Source organism: Lynx canadensis, chromosome B3 (genome assembly GCF_007474595.2).
Source record: "Lynx canadensis isolate LIC74 chromosome B3, mLynCan4.pri.v2, whole genome shotgun sequence".
Classification (NCBI taxonomy): Eukaryota; Metazoa; Chordata; class Mammalia; order Carnivora; family Felidae; genus Lynx; species Lynx canadensis.
Window position 1 is genome coordinate 94,840,846 of NC_044308.2, and position 22,050 is coordinate 94,862,895.

General features: G+C 33.2%; 1 protein-coding gene across 1 annotated transcript in view; it reads right to left on the reverse strand.

Annotated features, from left to right (window-relative positions):
• Positions 1 to 4,753: 4,753 nt before the first annotated feature.
• Positions 4,754 to 22,050, reverse strand: part of MDGA2 (MAM domain containing glycosylphosphatidylinositol anchor 2) — a 488,781-nt gene continuing 471,484 nt past the window's right edge. Inside the window, exons 15-17 of the mRNA XM_032593527.1 lie at positions 20,535 to 20,665; positions 9,019 to 9,124; positions 4,754 to 6,370 (exon numbers count right to left, since the gene is read on the reverse strand). Of these exons, the coding sequence (XP_032449418.1) occupies positions 6,282 to 6,370; positions 9,019 to 9,124; positions 20,535 to 20,665 (326 nt within the window). The 3' untranslated portion in view covers positions 4,754 to 6,281. The remainder of the gene's footprint in view (positions 6,371 to 9,018; positions 9,125 to 20,534; positions 20,666 to 22,050) is intronic.

The following is a 22,050-nucleotide window of genomic DNA, read 5'->3' on the forward strand; positions in this document are numbered from 1 at the left end:
TTTAAATATAGCTCTAAATCACAGATTAATTCAATAACCATTAATTCAATAACCTCTACAGAACCTAGATAAGTTGAAAGTACTTACTCTTGTTAAAAGACACAGTCTTTGCCCTGGGGTAGGTTACAGTTTCAGTTGGGGAGCAGATATTCAGGTAACTAAAGAATACTTTAAAGGAATGTAGGTACTATAGGAAGTCAAAAGATAGATAAGGTCCTTAATTTGACTATTAAACTAAATAGCTATAAAGAATAAACAGTATTTTAATACATAGTTAAGGGTTGGTTTTTAAACACAATTAGTGTGTCTGTTAATAATAATTGTATTCACTTTTCTATAATTTCACAGATATGCTTAGAAATATAATACCAAAGATAGACAGGAAGTTAAGCTATGCAAGCTAATTGTTAGGATTCCATTTATACTTTGGTTCACTCAAATCATTGTCAAGCACTATTATTTTTTTCCCTCAGAAGACCCACATTTAGCCTACAGTGCCCCCCATGAAATATGTGACTGAAACTATCTACTTGGATAACATCCATGCTATAATCTTCAATCAATATTTTACATATCATACACAAGCCCAGAGTTACTAAATTGAGCCATAATTCTTAAATCACAGTTCATTCAGGAGTATTTTTTAGTGCCTGCTTGTTTAACACAATCTTATAAATGATCTTTCACAAAGTATGTAAAACTCAACACATATCTTTAATGGGCTAATTGTGCTTCATTGCAGTGTTGAGTCTATAAAAGATTTTTAATAGTGAGAGAAATGATGGCATTTTCACCTTAATTTGAAAATATAATTGCCATTCTAAATAGCTTTTTTTCTAACTTAAGTGCTTATTGACAGCAGAAATTTCCCCCAAACACTAATAGAGTATTTAACATAATTGCATTTATTGAAAGAAAATCCAAGGGAAAATAACATACAGCTATCTGAAACTAGCAGAAGTAAAATATCAAAAGAAAAAGTAAGTTAAATCTAAATTTGAGATCTAAAATGTAACTAATATTCAATATAAATTCAACACAACGTATACTTAAACTTATACATTTAAATATACTGATGAGATTCAAGAAATAAAAGTGATATCCTAGAAATCCAGGATAACAAGAGCCATATGAAAACAAACTGAAACTAACAAGCTAATCCCTAATTCATAGAATTTACCATCATTTGATTGAAAAATAAGAATATTTTTTAGCTCAACCCATGGAAAATTAGAACAATTGAAATTAAATTCAATCAGTTGTAAATATTCCCTTGAGAAAACGATTTCATTTTTTACCCGGAGTTTAACCTCTACCCTACTCAAAATTTTGAATTCCAATTCCTTAATTTCAATATACTTAGTGTAGGTTCAGGATAGTAAAATCACGACTCATATTTTATTAAACTTTATTCTAAAATGGCAATAAAGTGATCCATATGGAAATATGTGGAATAGTTCTCTCTCCCTAACTCTTCAGTTCTGTTTCTAAGCAGACATCCACATATGACGGACTGATTCTGAATGGACATATTTCCCATTACAATCTCAAGTCTTTGAGTCCTACTTTTGCTATGTAATAACATATATTTATAAATATTATGGATACTCAGCAAAGAGCTTTTTAATACCAGATTTGAAAAAAGTTCTGTCCGTTCGTGGTAGCTTTTCTCCTACGTTGAAGTAAAAAAGTGCCAGAGACTGCTTTTAAACAATAAGCGCTAAGAAAACTGATTAAACTGGTTAGACACAAAAGGAACACTGGAGGAAAGGAAATAGCTTGGGATTGAACCCTATGATTTTATTGTTTTCACAGAAAATGCAATAACTCCTCATTGATACCAACTACCCAGTTGCAAGAAGAGTATAAACCTTCTGCTTTGTTGAGACACAGGTGAGACAATTTGTAAGAAGTAGTCATCAACCAAAAAGGAAATGAGTTTTCAGTAAATTTTTTTCCAGTTTAAATGCTGTTGTGAGGCCCTGATCTTTGAAAGGCACGTTAAAAAAAAAAAAAAAAGTTTTTTTGTTTTGTTAAAGAAACTGCATTCAAAAGAATCCTTTGAAAATCACTCAATCAAAATCATATTAGTTGGTCACCATCTTTCAAATCCCTAATCAAAACAAAATAGGTCATGAAAAATATCACAACCAGTTTCATACATTCTTAAGCATAGAACTTAATTAATTGTTTCCAATGATGCATTTTGACAGATAAGTTTATTATAAAGTCTTAAAATAAAAATGCATGTTTGGTGAAAAGTTAGTACAGTTGTCATTCATATTTTGCCATATTTTAAAATATAAAAGAGTGGGATTTTATTATTTGTAATATAATGTAACTGACTAGCTGGTTTGTAATTCTGATTATTGTAGTTATCATAATTCATTGCCAAAGTCAATTCTGTGATATATGTAAAATGAAGTCCCATTAGTTTAGCCTATTGTATGACATTGTAGTGCACCATGCATCTTTCAGGTCTCTAAAAGAAAATTTAATGGCAGGCCAAACTTCTAACTTACTAAGTACTATGAATCACACAAAACAAGAAAACATTTCAAACCAGGGATACACAGCATGTTATAATTCATCATGGAACTAACAAAAATAGGTAGCAGGAAAAAAGAAAAACACAGCACGGCTAGGTATGTGTATACTAGAGGTAAGAGAAGACTCAGAATTTTTTAAAGCACAAAATAAAAGTTATGACATTTTTAATGCATAGGCAATGAATAATATAAACCCTACAAATATGACAGGGTATCTTTTTCTCACTTTTGGGTTTGTTGGAAAGGAATAAATATTGGGCATGATTTGGCACTTCTGGAAGATTTAGTGAATTTGGTGAATCTCAACATATCTAAGATGTTATCAGTTTTAATATGCACTTTTATTTTATATATCACTACACAGAAATACTACCAATTGTAACTAAAAAACGCCCAGTTGCAGACATGTTAAATGTGGAGGAACAAGCATTTTTGAACTAAGGAAACAGAGTTAGCTCCTAATTAATCGGATCTATTAATGACCTGGACATTACGTGGTGTAATCTTTCTTCCAGAAAATTAAAAGCTCTATTGCCTGATGCCTTCCTATAAAGTACGACAACAAAAAATTGACATAAATTACACTTAAAATATGTTATCAAAAAGGAAAAGGGGAAATATATTGGTGAGTTTAACTCATAATAAATAGAAAAAATATTAGGAAAAGATAGGCAGTTGATAAACAGGTAAGTGGTTTAAAGTCATCATTATTATTACTGATGTTAAACAAGAGATTACTTAATACAATTTACACTTGACTTATCCCAACCTTTTAAAATTTCCTGCATTTTTATTCATTTTCTTTCAACTGAACATTTGATGGGGAGTGAAAAACATTAATTCGAATTCTAAGTTTGGTGTTTTACAGAAATGATCCAGAACCCACTTGCAATGTATATTCTAATTTATTACCATTTCAATAAATCTGATTGTTTTGCAGTTCTTCTGCTTGCCCCTTTGTTCCTGGCACTCATCTGCATTTTCTCAAAAAATTAATCAAAATTAATTTTTGAAGTACCAGCCAGTTCTCATGGACTTCTGCAGCTATGTGAAAGGTTATAAAAAGACTTTAGTATTTTATGAGTACATTGTAAAAGGACTGAAAACTTGCACTTACAGCAATTTCTTTGTGCAGTTAATAAGGAGAAAAGTGGACTTGATTGTTTTCCTGGAAAGGACACATGTATATCCAAATATTCTGAATATAGATTTTTTTTTTAGTTTTTTTCAAAAGTCTCACTCAAATCAAATTCAAGATAAAGGAAGAAGGCAGCAATGAGCTAAGCCTCTTTTTAGATGTAAAACAATTTTTTAATAATATCAGCAATGGGTGTGCAAAACATCAATAAGAAAGGATGATCCACTAATATGGGATAGTGGAAAGAAGTGGTGAGTTGCCACACAAAATGGAAGTCAAGGTGAGAAGAGTTAGTAAATCATGCCCCAAATATTGTTTACTTTAATCTCTTTGGTTTGATAAAACAGATGGTTGACTGTAATTGTGAAAATTTTCAATATGCCTGATTTGTTCAAGTAAGTTATAAAGCTTCTTAGTTAATTCTGTTTAATTTAAAGGACTTGGTTTTAGCTTGATTCTATAACTACCTAGCTCTGACTGGTCCCCTCTTTCACTATGAAAATACACATTAAATTCCAAGTTCGTATTTTACTTTCATAAGTTTGACTTTTATTTTACATGTATGAAAAATATGGAAGAGTGCATCAAGGGTTCCTATTAAATGCTTTCCTGCCAACATTAAGGTGTCTGAAGCTCTGAAGGTTTACCCCATGGTATCATAACTGATAACTTGTATATATAGCTAGTCTCATTTTGGTGACAAGTAAACATTGCTCAACAAACACACATACCGCTTTGCATACCTTACCTGGAAAGAGGCTTTATTGAACATAGCTGTAAAATTATCTTTTAAGTTGAATTACTGAATTTGCACAAACATTTCTACAGAATTTTTTTCTTTTAAAAACCAAGCTTTATCATTTTTCCACTACATTTTGTTGTGCTTTTTATATTAATATTTGCAAATGTTATAATTTAATACTTATTTCCCAATTACTTGCATAATCAGTTTTTTTTTAATCCTGGGGTGTTGAAAGAACATATAATAATAATAATATTCTTCTTTAGACAAAAGTCTTTTTAAATGAAGTTAAAAGCTGAGATAATTTAAGGAAAAAGATCTTCAAATTTTCATAACCAACAGGTTTAAGTGAAATTTACAATGCATTGGAAAACTGGCTGGTTAAAGGTATGATTTGTCCTCAGGTAGCTCAAAATCATTTTTACAGGTTTTTGTTTTTTTGTAAAAGTGTTTTTAATCTCGGTAAAATAATAAAATAATATTTCACAATTTGCACAGAGTCTGACTAAAGGGCAGAGGCATATTACCCTCAGTGTTTAGAATAAAGCCAGATTTTTCAGGCCCAGTTCCGCTGTAGTTTGTACGCACTGCAATCACAAACATTTTCTTTGCTCCCTCTAAAGCTAGGGCCAATTTCATTTCAAATGGAGGTTAGAGTAAAAAAATCACTCTTGTGTTTTACCACCTTCTGCGCTAAGCATTATTTTAACAACCTTTTGCTCTGGTTGACCCATTTAATAACCTGGAAGAAAAAAGTGTTGCTCCCATGTCTGGTCTCAATGGAAGTTATTTTCTGATGGACAATTAAGCCGAATGGCCATGGCTGTCTAGGAGGTCCAACAACAAGTATTTCGTCTGCATGGGCTTACGCAGTAGCTTCGGTCCTTTCTTCTTCAGAAGCGGCTTTTGTTGTCTCGCCTATAATTTGCACGTTTAGGCTCTGTAGTTTGTTTACAAAATAGTTTTACACAAACCACTCTTAGCTGTGCAAGCTTCTGAGTTGAAATTATTCAGGCTTGTTTCATTGAAGGCACTTGGTTTCCATGGCAATTTATAAAAGATGGTGGTTTGGTTTCTTCATTGGAACAGATGACTTAGTTTGGGTGTTCAAGTGGCCGCGAGCAAACTCCGATAAGCCTGTGTAATATGTAAGCCCAGGTTTACCATCCTGGATAGTAATGCATGCAAAAAGAGACAGCATACAGTTATCTAGCTTAGCCATGGGAGGAAAACAAACAATAACAAGAAAGGTGGGATGGGGACAGGTGGGGAGGAGCATGAATGTTTTAAATAATTCTGAGTTCGGGTTATTTTCAAGGAAGGGTAACAACCAAAGGTAAAAGGGCCTACATTTATTTAATTCTCTATGTAAAACCTTCTTGAAAGGAAAATAAATGCCAGCTTTTCACGTACCCTGTTTACAGTGAGGTTTTTGTTGGCAGGCCATTAGGTTTCCATGGTAACAAGCAAACTATTCATTTGAAACAAAACCAGCCATGACTTTGTGCTTTGACAAGGATTTCTATAGCTTTTTTTTTTTTTTTTTTTTTTTTTTCCAGAGTTCAACCAGATGACCAGATGATGCTGTAATCTTTTTAGCCACAAAAGCACCTGAAGGTCTCTTCTCTACTCAGGTCAAGATTATCTTTTATATGTAGTTTGGAATAAGTTATACTTCCATGATGTCTTTTTTATCCCCAGTGCTTTAAAAAATTCGTTTTTATTATTTTATGTTTGAGTCAGTAGTCAGTGGAGGAATCTTTGGTAGTTTGTTTTTTCAATGTCCATTTACAAAGACTCTTTCTTCATGCCAGTGCCTGGTGAATCTTTTATAGCCTCTGCCAGGATAAGGTCACCTTCGAGGACTTAAGATAGAGATGAGGACGATGACCGGGAAAAGCCATAGATGTACTAAAATTCCAACAGCACCATCAACAGAATCTAAAGACAAGAGAGATAATGCCAAGAAACAAACAAAAATAGAGAATAAATACTCCACGTAGCTATCAATACAACTGTGGTGAACTAATAAGCAATATTAGCATATGGAAAACATTTTTACAAAATACTCTTTTTGGTTTGTTTTATTGTTCAGTCTATTTCCAAGACAGGAAAATAAGAAAATAAATTAAATATGTGATTAGAAATTTGATAAAAGAAAAATGTTTGAAGTTGATATGCTATGCTATGAAAATTTGTTCAGAAGATATTTGTGTAAGTGTGTGGTTGGGCTCAACCTCAGCGTTTTGCTAGCCACGTGAAAGCCTGTGCACAGAGAAAATTCTAAGTAATCCTAACAGGTCAATTTTCATTCTCCCCCCACCCCGAGCTTCCAGAAATGGTTATGATTAAAGACAGAGAAAAAGTACTTTTTATGAAAACTAGGAAGGGGTTTTTATGGGTAGAAATTTAACTACGGCAAACTGGATTATATGTGCTTAGATCAGCCCAATATCTATAAATTGGGTAAATAATTTTCTGTTTAGTGTGAGTTTTAGAAGCACTATGAAGCACATTTTAACTGAAAAAAAAAATTCCCAACAATCTGTTGTAAGACTGCTACCATAATTGGAGTTTCAAGTAGAATTCCATGTCCAGGTGATACCTCTCAGAATGTATGCCTTACCTAGGAGGGCTAACATAGGCAAGCCTGGTAATTCATGAACCTAGCTTAAGTTATAACATGGATCTCACCTAGGTGAGACCTGGGTTTTGAAGATAAGGCAAAACCTCAGCTTTTGATATTGTGGTACCATATACTGACTGAGAAGGGTTGGGAACCTGAGCAGTTAGGAAGAAGCTTTGGGCCGCCAAATTGGTGTGTACTAAGAAATTAACAATATTCACCAAATACTACTTGTCAAAATGAGCTTAATAAATGATAGTTAAATGTATACTAGTGTAACAGAATACTTTCTCATACCAAAGAGAATGTTTTTGTTCATTGGGGCTATTTCCTCTGATTTCCAGAGGCTAAATAGAAATACCTCCAGTACAGACAGATTTTATTTAAAACAGACACACATTTCTCTCAATTTAGAAGAGAAGAAAACTGATTATGAAAGTATACTAATATTTAACAATAAAGTCCCTATGGGTTATCCTTGTCATTTTACTGTGGCAACTCTCACCACTTGTGTTTTCTCCATGAGGGAGTTCTCTTGCTTTCCTCATTTGGAGAGTTTAATTCAATTTCTTGAATTTAATTTGTAATAGGGTTCAGTGATTAAATTATCTAACTGTAAGATTCCTATGTAATATGGTAACTATCTTCAGTTAATATGATGTTACTATGACTGGCTCATGTTATGAAATGCAAAAGAAATCCCATTCTCCTCCTCTAAGGAGAATGCATATTTGACAAACCTACTTCATTTGGGTACTGCTACTGGTTTTTTAGAGTGAAATTAGCCAGACATGGGAAAAAATTTTTACTAAATTTATTACTTGAAATACTAAGTATAATGACAAGAAGGTGAAAACTATGAGCAAAGTGGCTCATTGTTGTATATAATCTTAGTTTTTGTCTCTTTACAATGCTTAAAAATGGAGTCAGTTCAGTTCATATGAGCAATCACTGGGTAGTTGCACAAATTTGACTTTCAACATCTAGACTAATGCAATTTCTCAATAACTATATGCAATTAACAAAGACTCCTATTTTCTCTACATGTTACAAAATGGACTTTCATGCTCCTTTTATGTGTACTAAATAATTGATGAGTTATTTGTTTAAATTTAGCTTGATCGATATACCCCTTTATATAATCACGAAATTAAAGATCAGATGACCCTATGAAAATATTTCAAGTGGAGGAATTTTTAAAAGAAATGGTTTTAGTTTTCTCAGATTCACATGGATAATATGGAGATGAGGATTTTAAGAAGATGCCTAACACATAATTCTGATGCTATCTGCATTATTTGTAATTTTTAAATTTATATCTTTTATTACACATATTAATATTTTATATCTCCTTTATTCAAAAACATATTTGTGGCAAGAAAATAAAATTTGAATATATCATTAAACTAAAATATTCGTATGTGAAAAAATGAAACCAAATTACTAAACAAGATTGTGATGCACATAGGTTACTTATAGCAGGAAAAAATGGGCTGATCTGTTACTTATTGTATACACTTAGGCTCTTCACAGTAGTGAATCTGTTAAAATGGTTGCAAAAGTCAGACTTGGAAAATACATTCATAAACTGGGGCAATAAAAATAGCTATTGCTATGTAAATGTGTGCTGAGTATATAGATTAGCCAATGTTTTAATAAAAGTTAAAGAATCCTCTGAAATTAATAATATGAATTAAATATTTTTAAAAATCTTCATTAAAAATCAAGGTGTGCTTACCTTACATAGACCTAAATCAAAATTACTTTGATCTCAGGTCTAATATGCCTACCCTCAAATTTAATACTTTGTTTTCAAAATATCTTCACAATTTTAGGGTCTCACATATAAGGAATTTCTAAACTTACAAACTAAAAAATAAATGAGTTTTAAAAATTAGACGATTTTAACAGTTAATATGTTACTTTAACATTACATCAAACCAATCCAAGAATAGACACTTACTCTTAGTCGTTAGGTCTTGTTTTGCACATTCTCCTTCTGCAATTGATACATCATCAATGGCAATGTCACCTTCTATGCCAGGACCTCGAATACCTTCAAAAATGAGCTACAAATATGAATGAAACAAACCTAAATGTAGAGCTTTGATTTGTAGATGGATTTTTACTGAGAAACCAAGGAGCCAAACCTAAAATCAACAGTAATTCTGGCATCATTTATTATTCACAGTCTTCAGAGTTGTTGCTTAAAAAAAACATGAATGTTCTTAACAAAATCAATCATAGGATCTTCCTTGGCTAATATTAGTTTTCACATCAAAAGCTCTGTGTTGGTTTTAAAACAAAACTACACTTAATTGAATAATACAATAAAAACTACCACTGCTACAAATCCTACCACTGTTCGTTTTCAGGGGAAAAATGTTTATTTGAACAGTATTTCTCTGAGATAGATTCCCTCCAGTTTTCTCTAAACATCTAACACTGGTTTTCTAGAAATATTTTATGGGATAAATCAGTTCACGGTTCTTTACAGCAGTATTTATGTTTATTGAAGCCAAGAACAAGGGTTTACCATCACTATGAAATTGTTTGCTCTCTTGCAAATACAGTGAATAAGTTTCTCACATTCCCCTGTGTTATGATATACCTCTATAATTTCACTTTTGACATTCTATTTTTAAACACCTGAAGATATTTATGGGTTTGCTTGAGTGTTTAGTGTCAGACCTTTGAACTTCCAGTATCTACAACAGTGATTGGCACTGAGACTTGATACATGAGAGGTGAAAGTATAGATGAATGAAATCAGTCTCCTTTTATTGCTAAATTCTGAATACAATAACAATATAGGGACAATTAGCAAATTTTTATTATTTCGTTTTTGCAGAAATAAGACTTATAAAATTTTCTCTATAACCCCACAGTCATTCCTTGCTTCTACCAAAACCTTTTTAATCCTTTTGATACAAAAAGGCAATCAATGCATTTAGTGATTATAATCACAAAAATTTCTACATGCCAAAATGAAGTATCTAGTTCGGTCTTTTCAAAGAAAAATTAGCTTAATAAAGAGCTGTTTCAACATCAAGCTGATGTATGCATTTTAATACAATTTTTAGCCTTATTTCATTGCAACAAATTGAGTGAAAGTCTATTTTTATCAATGTCAAAATTTTTGGTTCTGTTTGTCTTTGAAAGTATCTTAATATGGCTCCTTAAAGGCAAATTTGTGGTGATTTTCAGAATACTTATGCTACCTTTGAAAGATTTATCTATTGTTCTCTGATATACTGTCATAATTTTATTAATTGAAATCTTTTAGTAAGCAGAAGCATTAGTTATCAACTTTTGCATTCAGTTCCTTTTCCCTGCTCATAGTCCATATGAATCCATAGCGTAAGAATAATTTTCAAGATCTGATAGGAGAGAAAAGTTTGAGAAAATTTTATTACTATATTTAATTTGTGTAGAAAGAGTTTTCTGCTTACCTATGTTGAGATAAATAAGTTAATAAAGATTTCCCAAAGCCATTTCTTTGAAAAACATCCAAAATGTCATGTTATCATTCAAGCCAGAATAAAATGGCAGACCAGAGTTAAAATATAATATAGAACCCAGCTAGCAGTATACCGATACTCAGTCCTCAGAATAAAAAATGAAATATTATTTTGACTGCCTAGAATAATGACTTGCTTTTGTCTTAAGGTGGTATTTAGAAAGTTATCTGGGAAATAGCTAAAAAAAAAAAAACAAAACAAAACCCTCAGAGGGCTGTTTAAATCACAAGGTCCTACAACCTGAATTAAAAAAAAAAAAATCAATGGTAGAAAAATCCAAGAGCACTGAAATCAGAAAAGGGGAAATCATTTTAATGACTGTGGAATCTCCCACCTTATGGGTATCACGTAAGTTATGTAACCAGTGGCCCTATTGATATTGTTAGACATTAAAGTTATTTTCAGCTATTCTGAACAAGGCTGAGGTGAATGCATTTTAAAACATTAATATGCACACCTTTTATAGAGCACATGGCTCTTTAAGGTCATCCTAAATTGCCCCTATCAGCATTACTGCCTGTTTCCTAATTATGGGTTTTTAAGTCATTGGGTATTTTTCCTTATTTTAAAATGTGCTGCTTACCTGGTAGAGAATCATTGTTAGAGTAAATCAATGGTTATTCCCACCCCCTTCTTAGTTTCAGTCATGTGATGCTGAGTCTTCTCTCCTGAAGATAACAACATGAATGGAGTGTTATCTTGGAGAAAGTTAGAACCCACAGATTCATGCTGCTATGAGTCTTATTCCATAAAATCCAACATGTTCCACTTTGGCCACACGGCTAATAGTTGACTGAATAAAAGTGGAGTACTGTCATCACAATTCTTTCTTTCTTGCAGCTATTATAAAGGATCAAATGGAATAAAGTACAGATTTCTGGCTCCTAGTAGGTTTTAATTCTGGACTGCAGCAGGAATAAGGATGCATTAATCAGGAAAATTTGCTTTGGTAAAGAGGAAACCTCCTCAGTAACCAATAGTTTTAATTTTAAAAGATGGTGTGGGAAGGGAAAGGAAGCAAACCCAGTTTGTAGAGTGGAGTACAGGCTTTATGCTGTAGCCATGGCAAAGAAGGGGACTGCATTCTCATGTACTTTGTGTGGGAAGTGAAGTGTCCGTGAGAAGGCTGATAGGGTAGGTTAGAATGTTCTGCACCTGCTCGCACTTGAAATTTAAACAGATGAAGCTGAAGTCATAGTCTTTTCATTGGGAAGGATGCTGGAGAAACAGGTTTAGGAATACATAGATTTTTCCATCTTAGTTATGTAGAGGTAAATAGGTAAGACAATCATCCACAATTTTTCTCATTTATTTAAAGTACACAATTATTTTTACTTAGCAAGTTCTAGTCACCTGGAGGTAGGTGTCAATATAAAAAAGATGAGACTATTTAAAAAAAAAAGTGAGAACTAAAATGTGTAAATCATCAACATCTTTTCAAAGCTGCTGGCCCTTGAATGATGCTGCCATTGCTCAAAGCATTTCAAAATGTCTTTTAGGGACCATAAAGTATCAATCACTCCTAATTTTCCCATTAGCTGTCTTTATCCTCCCTTCCTTCTTCTTCCCATTCAGGTTACCTAGGTTCATGCTTAAACATATGGTCAGACCTACGTTTGGGTTAAAGACAGAGCCGTGAAGCAGAGAGGTTGTGAAGGATGCTGTCACACTACTTTTGTGATAGGACTGAGAGGAAGCCTTGGGAGAGCCTTTTTCGGTAAGCATCAGAGTAGATTGATGTAATTTAATGTACCTGTTGCCTCCCTGCAGTGAGTTGACTGTATGTGTATAGTTGGCTGAACAGCAAAAATACAAATCAACACAAGTCGAACTGTCATGTGTCATCAGGACTGCCTATATCTAGCACATTTTCTTATATGAAAACTTCATCCCTTTTTGATCCTGAATGAGTTAAGTGTTATAGAAATAAAAGCTGGCTGATTTATAAATTATTACATTTATCTGTACAACTATCAATAATAGTTTGTCACTGAGTAAAGCAACTTTACTTCCTGTGTAAGCATAACAGGTGTTCTATGCATTGTGTGTGGAAATAAATCAGAAATATAGTAGTAGAATAGATAGTGTAAACAGCAAATGATAAAAATAATTTCTGACAATATATCTTGGTACAGTTATATACTTAGTGTTTGTAATATTTATTTGTAATCGTGCAATGATAGGGAATCCAATCCATTATTCCAGAGAAATACTGTAGTCTTCCTCAGCCTCCTATTTGAACAGGGAGAAAAAGATCCTATGCCATATGTTTGTTTGTTTCCTTTAAATTCCCGTAAGAGTTTTACTCCTTAGAAGATATAGATTGTTTTTTTTAACTCCTACAGACTCTCACAAGAGATATTTATCGCATTGTTCTTTTTATGTTCTGAACTCCAACTCCAACTACATATTTAATTATTATAACAAAATTTTATGGATTCTAATATACTTGTAAGTGACTTCTAGACTAAGACCTAGAGGGATACCTTTTTCCTTTATATTGTTTTTGATTGTGAAGTAGGTAACAGAAATAAACTGCATACAGATTCAATTCAAACAGTGTACCTTGGCCAAACTTTCAAGTGTTTACAAAAATAAATCCTTGGTGACAAACAGCTTTTTCCCAGGTATAAAAAAGAAGAAACTATAACCATTCCTTATGATGTATCTCAAACTGGAAGCTATAATCTGTATACAATGATAAAAATTAATTTTATTCATTTATAAAAGAAATGTTCTCTAGTTTAACAGGTTAAATTTTGTCATATTTTTATGAAGGACCATCATGATTCTGAATACTATTACATTACAGGGGTAAAATTATGTTCCTTTCCTCTTCAATACTTCTGAAATGCATTTGCTTTAATTGCCACAAAGAAGGAATTAATGACATCTATATACTTAGGCATAAAATGTTAAAGTTTAGGTTTCCTAAAAGAAGGCTCAATTTATGTAAAACATGGTCTTTACACACAATCATACTGATATTATTTAAATGATTTCCCTTAACTGAAATGACAAGTTTAAAATTTTATATATTTTCACAGTGTGCACATGCAATGCATCAAACCTAATATGTGATAAATACTGCATGATCATAAAATTAACTGTTGGTGGTAATATTCAAGTGGGAAGTTAATAAAATGTATGTTGGCTTCTGTTATTAGAATGACACTAAACAAAATTATTTTAATTCACTGATTGACAATTTCTTATGTACAGTATAGTGCATTAAAGCTTACCGATACAGATGTCAATAAAGAGACAGAGATATAGATGATGCTATTAAAACTTGTGTTCAAATATAATTTCTTAGTAAGGAAGAAAGAGCTCCATGCAACACTAATGAATAAAAATAGATGGGGGAGTCAAAGGATACAACACACTTTTGATGATTTGACTTCAATATTAATGATGCCTTCCGCAAATGTTCATAGCATATTCTTCAAGACAAGAGATACATCACTTCTGATTATTACTGCTAAGGCAACCACAAATTCTAAGAATACAGTCTGAAAACTGACAGTGTACATCACTTGGAAAAAATTAAGATACAAATAAAGTTTAAAATAGCTTTAACATTGGAAAAATTTTGTTTTCTTTTTTCTTTTTAGGTAGGCTTCATACCAAGTGTGGATCCCTAGTGCAGGTGAACTTACAGCCCTGAGATGAAGACCTGACCTGCGATCCAGTCAGAAGCTTAACCACTGAGCCATCCAGGTGCCCCGTCATTGGAAAATGTTTACAATAGTTACTTTAGGAGCCATAGTTGTGTCTATATAATGGCCCTGGAATTTGGCTTAGAATGCCAGATATACATCTACTTGACCATGTGACAATATATTCCGGATTACTATTATTATTATTATTATTATTACCTAGATAAGCATGAAGGGAGCATGATGTAAAGAGAGCTAAAATCTTTTCCCACCCTATTTCATGTTAAGGATGTATGTTATTTAAGATACACTGTCTTGAAATCACTTTGAAATCTTTAAATGAGGATATAAAGGGAGAAGATCTCCAGATATCCTTTCAACTGTAATAAAGAAAATATAAAGAGCATCTTTTATGTCTCAGGATGTCTCCATATTTCCCCCCTGGAAAGCATTTGGAATATACTATGAAAAGAAGTAAAGCATTAAAAAGGATGTTTTGTTTTTTTTTTTTTTTTTGGTGTGTGATATAAATGATAAGTAGCATTCTAAGATAACACTGCATCATTTTTACCTTTTTTTGGAATTTTTGCTGTATTCCTTCCAAATCTAGCAATAAAATATGTTTTCATCATAAGCACTGATTATGTTAAACTCATTCTTGAAAAAGAACCCCAAAAGGAATTTCAGAAGGCTAAAACTTCTACTAACCCTGAGAAATACTAAACAATTTTATTTTCAGCTAAGCAAACTAACTGGGCACAAACAAAGGACTTTGCAAGTGGCTGTTTTTTAAAGGGTTTATAAATCAAAATAATTTAAATGCATGCAACTCCAAACAAAACAACCTAAGTGTCAGTGCAGCAGAGGCTCAAGACTACTTATATCTCATTTAAAATTCCAAGAGGTAGGAGATATCCTTTCCACTTGAATTAAAGACATTCTACAATGCCACAAATCTACATCTGAGTAATATTAAAACTTCTCATAACTTAATTTATATCCTAATATATTCTGTACAGTTTTTACCATGTTTTCCTGGTAGGCATTACATACCAAAGCAAGTATTTTTGAAAAGCTCAATAGGTTATAAATTATTTTTGAGTATAAAATCACTTTGAAAAGAGTTCAAAATAACAACAAACTCAAAACCAAAATACAAACAATATATGTGGTAGGACGATGTAGCTGTGTTTCATGTTTCCTTCAAAAATCAAGATTTATGAAATTAAAGACAGTCTTTAGTCAACAGACCTAAAAATATGTCAGAGAATAAAATAACATAGAAATACAAAATAAAAATGATTTTATTTATTTTATTTTTGACTGATAATTACATAACGTAGCAATGCTTCATTAAAAACTGCTACTTTTTGATTTGCTTCCAGCAAGGCAGATTAACAGGAACCAGACCTATCCTCTCATCAGAAACAACCAAATAACTAGACAAAATATAGGAAACAATGAGCATTAGGTAATGAAGAACAATGATCAATGAGTGACAGGAATCAAACAAGGTGAATCCTATGACTGTCCTATACAGAATTTATAGATCATGGTGCAAGCAGAAGAAAGACAGAACCTGGTAGAAAATCTGGGTTGAGGAGATAGAGCTGAGAGTCTAAGGAGTCCAAAGCAGCTAGACTGTGCAAGACAGGATATAAGCAAAGACAGAGTTACAGAGATCTGCAGAAAGTCCCCCCTCGAGTATTCAGTAATGTACTCATCAGGGCGTGAATGTCTGGTAACTACACAAGAACTGGGAAAGAACCAGAGTGATGCATTTAAGGTAACAGTACCTAACTCACACAAGACATGAAAACCTCATAATTCATTGGACAGAGTGCTCAGAAAACTCTTGCATTGGTAGTGAGAATAGCCCTATACTAAACACTGCTTCAGCATCTTCCAACAAATCTTAAAAACAAGACCAAGATAATCAAACAGCTTCCAAATAACTACCAAACAAGCTCAAGAATAGTTACAGAAATAGTTATACAGAAATATAAAATTTGCATTTTATAAAATTTTAAGAATTTTACCTCTCAGAATAAAATTTACAGTGTCTGACACCCAATCAGACTACCAGACATGCACAGAAGCAGATAAATAATGGCTTGTAATGAGGAGGAAAAAAAAAAAATCAGTCAAAACCAACCAAGAACTGACATAGGTATTAGCATTAGCAGACAATGACAAAGAAATCTAGTATAACTTGTTTTCATATACTCAAAACATTCACTAGAGATGTGGAAATATTTTTTAAGACACTCAAGTTGAACTTATAGAGACAAAAATGACAATGTCTGAAATGCAAAATACACTGAATGATTGAAGGCAGATTAGACATTGCAGAAGAAATGATTCATGAATGTGAAGACACATCAGAAAACTATGCAAATTGAAACACAAAAATCAAAAAGCATTTAAAAAGCATCAATGAACTGTAACACCTTATATACGTGCACATAAATAAGGGGTCTTATATACATATATAAGATATTGGAGTCTTCAAAGGAGAGGAGGAGGAACAAAAATATTTGAAGAAACATTAGCCAGACAATGCTCAAATTTTATAAAAACTATAAACTCACAGATTCAAAATCAATGAACTACAAGCACATGGAAAATGAAGAAAATGACATAAAAACATGTCACAGTTAAATTGCTCAAAACCAGTGGTAAAGAGAAAATCTTAAAAGCAGCCAGTCATATTACACACAGAAGGATAAATAGGAGTTTCAACAGATTTATTCTTGGAAACAATGCAAACAAAAAGACAGCAGAATATCTTTAATGTTCCAAAAGGAAAAACTAGAATCCTATACTCAGAGGAAAGATCTTTCAAAATATGAAGATGAAATAGACTTTTTCAGAAGTACAAAGGGTGAAAAGAATTCATGTTTACTAGACCCACACTATAATAAATAAATGTTAAAAGAAGTCCTTCAAGCAAAATAAAATTGATACCAGATGGAAATATGCATCTACAAAAGAACAAAAAGCACCAGAAATGACAAATACTATGAGCACCAACTATGCAAACCCAGGCTGACTTCTCAATTGGAATGAGGCAAAGAGTTGACTGTAGTGAAGAGTTCTCCAAGGTCTGGAGTTCTGTGAATAACACTTTATTGAACATCTGCTTTAAACATTCTAATCAATCTCGTTTTGTGAATTTAATATGGAAATCTCTGAGGCTGCAGAAAATGTGTCATTTGTAGTGAGTTGTAAAAATGTTCTACTCTGAATTTATACTGACCACATCCTTCCTGGTAACAAAAGACTAATACACATCTTGAAATCCCTTCTTTAAATCAACAATTCTGGTTATAAGATGCAGTGCAGTAAGATGGACCAAATCACAAAGGAAAGCAATTCCTTTCTATGAGATGAAACCTCAAGTTTGGAACTGATACTCTGCCTCTCATTTCTTTCCTCTATGAACTCTCTTCATTGCTTATATCCAGGGGGACATTCCCTTGTGGATTCTCCCTGTTGTAACAACCTGACTAAAGCAACATTCCCTTGTAAGATCATAACAAAACAAAACAAAATTCATACTTTACTAATGTGAAAAATTATAGAATAAAATAACTGCATAAATATAACAAATTTAATATCTGCCTATAGGTAATTCTATTAACTCTGAGGAGTAAATAATTTTAGTTATGATGGTGGTTCTTTACCAAGATGGTAAAGATGTCCAATCTTTACCAAGATTGGACACTCTGTGTAATGACCAGTGCACTGGACTCAACTTGCTTTTCTATTTGAGTATCACTGTCTTTAAATTCTGTGGGCACCCAACTTTCCTGGATCTCCTTCCTTTTAACTTTAAAAAATACTACTTAGGATTGAGCTCTTCTCCCACAGTTGTTATTAATTATTGGTTACTTTCTGCATGGTTCCATCATTTAATCACTATTCACCTATGTACACTTTCCCTTGGAAATATCAACCATTCCCACATTTCTAAGTAGCACATACAACCTGATGACTCACAAATGTGTATGTCTCCAAAGTTTCACATAAACACATACAGCAACCTGCACAGCTTTAAAAGGATAGTCTATAGGCATTTTGTATTTACATGTCCAAGAAAGAAGTAGCCTTATTCAACCCTGAAGCTTTTCTCTTTCCTCCTTTCTTTCTTTCCTTCCTTCCTTCCTTCCTTCCTTCCTTCCTTCCTTCCTTCCTTCCTTCCTTTTTTTTTCTTTTTTTCTTACCATTCTTAAGGTAATGTGTAGCACAGGCATTACCCAAGATTCCCTGGTTGGAAACCTGTTAGTCATTTATGGCTGCTTCCCAAATTCCCAACATAAAAATGCTGTGCTAGTTTTCACACCTAAGTAGATCTTGAAATCATCCACTTCTTTTTATACCACTTCCTGAGTTTATTCCTTCAACATCTTTTATGTGAATTTTGTGAGTGCTAAGTTGTTTGCCAGCCCAATTTTACCCACTTGAACCCCAACATGACCACTGTACCAGGTCATTCCCCAACTAAAATCTTCCAGTGACTCCCCATTATCTAAACCTTAACCTCAGATCACCCCAGTCTGATGTATCTTTAGGTACCAAATTCTAGATAAAAGCTTTTCTGTTTCTCAAGCAAATCCTATGGTATATGATGTCGATGTCTGTTTACTCCGAACTCTGCTGCAATATTGTTAGCTCTTGCTTGGCTTTGCAATCCCTCTCCTTGGTTCAGGTTTCACCTTACACCTCAAGTGTCTCTTGACTTTCCTCCATACTGTTCTTGTTGTTTGGGTGTGCTCACAGAACCTTGTGCATACCTCTCTTACTGCAATTTTTACAGTATGTGATGTCAGTGTTTAGATGTATATTTCTTTTTTTTTTTTTTTTTTTTTTTTTTTTATTTTTTTTCTTTCAACGTTTATTTATTTCGGGACAGAGAGAGACAGAGCATGAACGGGGGAGGGGCAGAGAGAGAGGGAGACACAGAATCGGAAACAGGCTCCAGCCTCTGAGCCATCAGCCCAGAGCCCGACGCGGGGCTCGAACTCACGGACCGCGAGATCGTGACCTGGCTGAAGTCGGGCGTTTAACCGACTGCGCCACCCAGGCGCCCCTAGATGTATATTTCTACCAATCTGAGGTAAGCAATCATTTTAAAAAAATTTAATGTTTATTTATTTTTGAGAGAGAGACAGAGCACAAGTGGGGGAGGGGCAGAGAGAGAGGGAGACACAGAATCCGAAGCAGTCTCCAAACTCTGAGCGGTCAGTACAGAGCCCGACGTGGGGCTTGAATTCACGAACCATGAGATCATGATCTGAGTCAAAGTTGGATGCTCAATTGACTGAACCACCCAGGCACCCCAAGCAATCATTTTTAGATCTTCAAACTATGTATGTTCCTGGCATATGGTAGTAGCTCAAAAAGTATTTATTGAATTGTTCGTTAGGAGAATAAATGATTATCTTGAATGTGCCTAATAAATATTTACTAAATTGATGTCTATGGCAATAACTAATAATCAATACAACTATTCTCTTAAAAACTTATTGTATATATATTTGATTTAATAATGTGTTGGTGAGGCAGTTACATAGGAAGCAAAAATATGTTTCAATATATTGAGGAAGTCACCGATAGAAAAAAAACACTTGAGTATATAAAATACACATACTATATATAGTTACTAAAATCATTACAACTACATTATTTTCTCCACTGATATATTTTCATGAAGTATTGTCTCAAGCCATAGTGGCCATTTTTACAGTCATTAAAATTTATATTATATATTTGTAGCTTTCAATCTAAGCCTACCTTTCTATGTCAAAACAAAGAAAAATAGCTTTGTTAAGTTCTCTGGCTTTGGTAATCAAAGTGATAAATTACTAAAATGACATTAGCCTAAAGAGACACATTTTGCTAAAATATATAAAATTTCATCAACTAAAATTCAAACAGATTGAGAACAGACTACCCAGCTTCCATTATTATAAGAACCTGTGTTATTTAACTTCAGATAACAAAATATACACATGTGAATTTGTAGAAATGGATTACATTTCCACTAGGCAAATCATTTAGATTCTGAAAGATAGTTATTCAAACATATTACTTGATAGGTATTAATAAGAAAAAGGGTCATTTTCTCTTTATAAAACAGCTTTGAGAACTAAAGAAAAACTTAATACTGTCATTTTGTGATACTTGTATCACAGAATTTCTGAATGTTCATATTCTAATGTTTGCTTAAGGTCTGCCTTTTAACATTATGCTCATGTGTAGCAATCTATTTACTGAAGTGATTGTTCTTCTCTTACCTGAAATGAAGTAATTGGATATATATTAACATGAGCCTCATTCCACCGTTGTCCTTTATTCCCACTTGAAGACCACAGTGGATTCTCTATGGTTGTCTGCCCTTTCAAACGCAGATAAACATTTAGGACACCTAAAAATAACAATGACATTTTATTGCATATATTTGTTTTTGTTTCACATTTGTTTCTCCTTGACCAAACACTTGTAAACTTTTAAAAATAAAATTTCTCAGGGCACTAGTGTCTCCTCCTTTCCTCCCCTCTCATTTCCAATCTTGCTCATATGGCATTTGGCAGGCCTCCAAAGACAACTGTGTACTAATCCCTAGAATCTTTGAGTGTTATTTTATATGACCAAAGGGGCTTTGCAGATGTGGTCAAATTAAGGATCTCCAGGTGAGAATTATTCGGGATTATCTTGGTGGATCTTAAATGTAACCCCATGTATGGAGGGCCCATACATGGAGGCAAGCAAGTTGATATAGGAGAGAAGAAGGTCATGTGAAAGAAAGAGAGGATGCTATGTGGCTTGTTTTGAAGGTGAAGAAAAAAGCCACAAGCCAAATATAAGCAGCCTTTAGAAGCTACCAAAGGCAAAGCAATATATTCTTCCCTAGAGCCTTCAGAAGGGTGTAGGCCTGCTGACACCTTGATTTTAGCCCTATTTTACTCATTTTGGATTTCTGTCTTCCAGAACTGTAAGATAATACATTTTTGTTCTTTTAAGCCACAACACTTACGGTAACTTGATACAGCATTAATAGGAAACTAATGTTTTTTGTATGTATTGAGTGACTTGACTCTAATTGCCCTAGCTTACATTACCAAATAGCATCTCTTCGAGTTTACTTTTTATCCAAGTCTCATTTCTCTTTTAAAAGAATTATTTGAACATGAGAATAACTTTGTCTCATGATTTATCTTTTTCAACAGTTTCGCATTCTGAACCTCGTAAAAATAGTAGTGATGCTAATGATATTATTACAATATGGTATTGATATATAGTGAACACATGCTCCAGATAAGGAATTAATCCTCTCACCAGTGCTATAAACTACTATTATTCCCAATTATAGACAAAACTTAGGATGGTTAAGTAATTTGCCCAATTCATACAGTAAGAAAATACCAGAGGCAATATTTGAACCCATAAAGTCTGATATACTGATCACTAAGCAATCAGTATTTTGATACACTTAAAAAAACAACTTTATTGAGATATAACTTACACGCAATAAAATTCTCTCATTTTATTTATTTATTTATTTATTTTAATTTTTTTTTAACGTTTATTTATTTTTGAGACAGACAGAGACAGAGCATGAACGGGGGAGGGTCAGAGAGAGGGAGACACAGAATCTGAAACAGGCTCCAGGCTCTGAGCTGTCAGCACAGAGCCTGATGTGGGGCTCGAACTCACGGACCGCGAGATCATGACCTGAGCCGAAGTCGGCCGCTCAACCGACTGAGCCACCCAGGCGCCCCATCATTTTATTTATTTTTTAAACGTTTATTT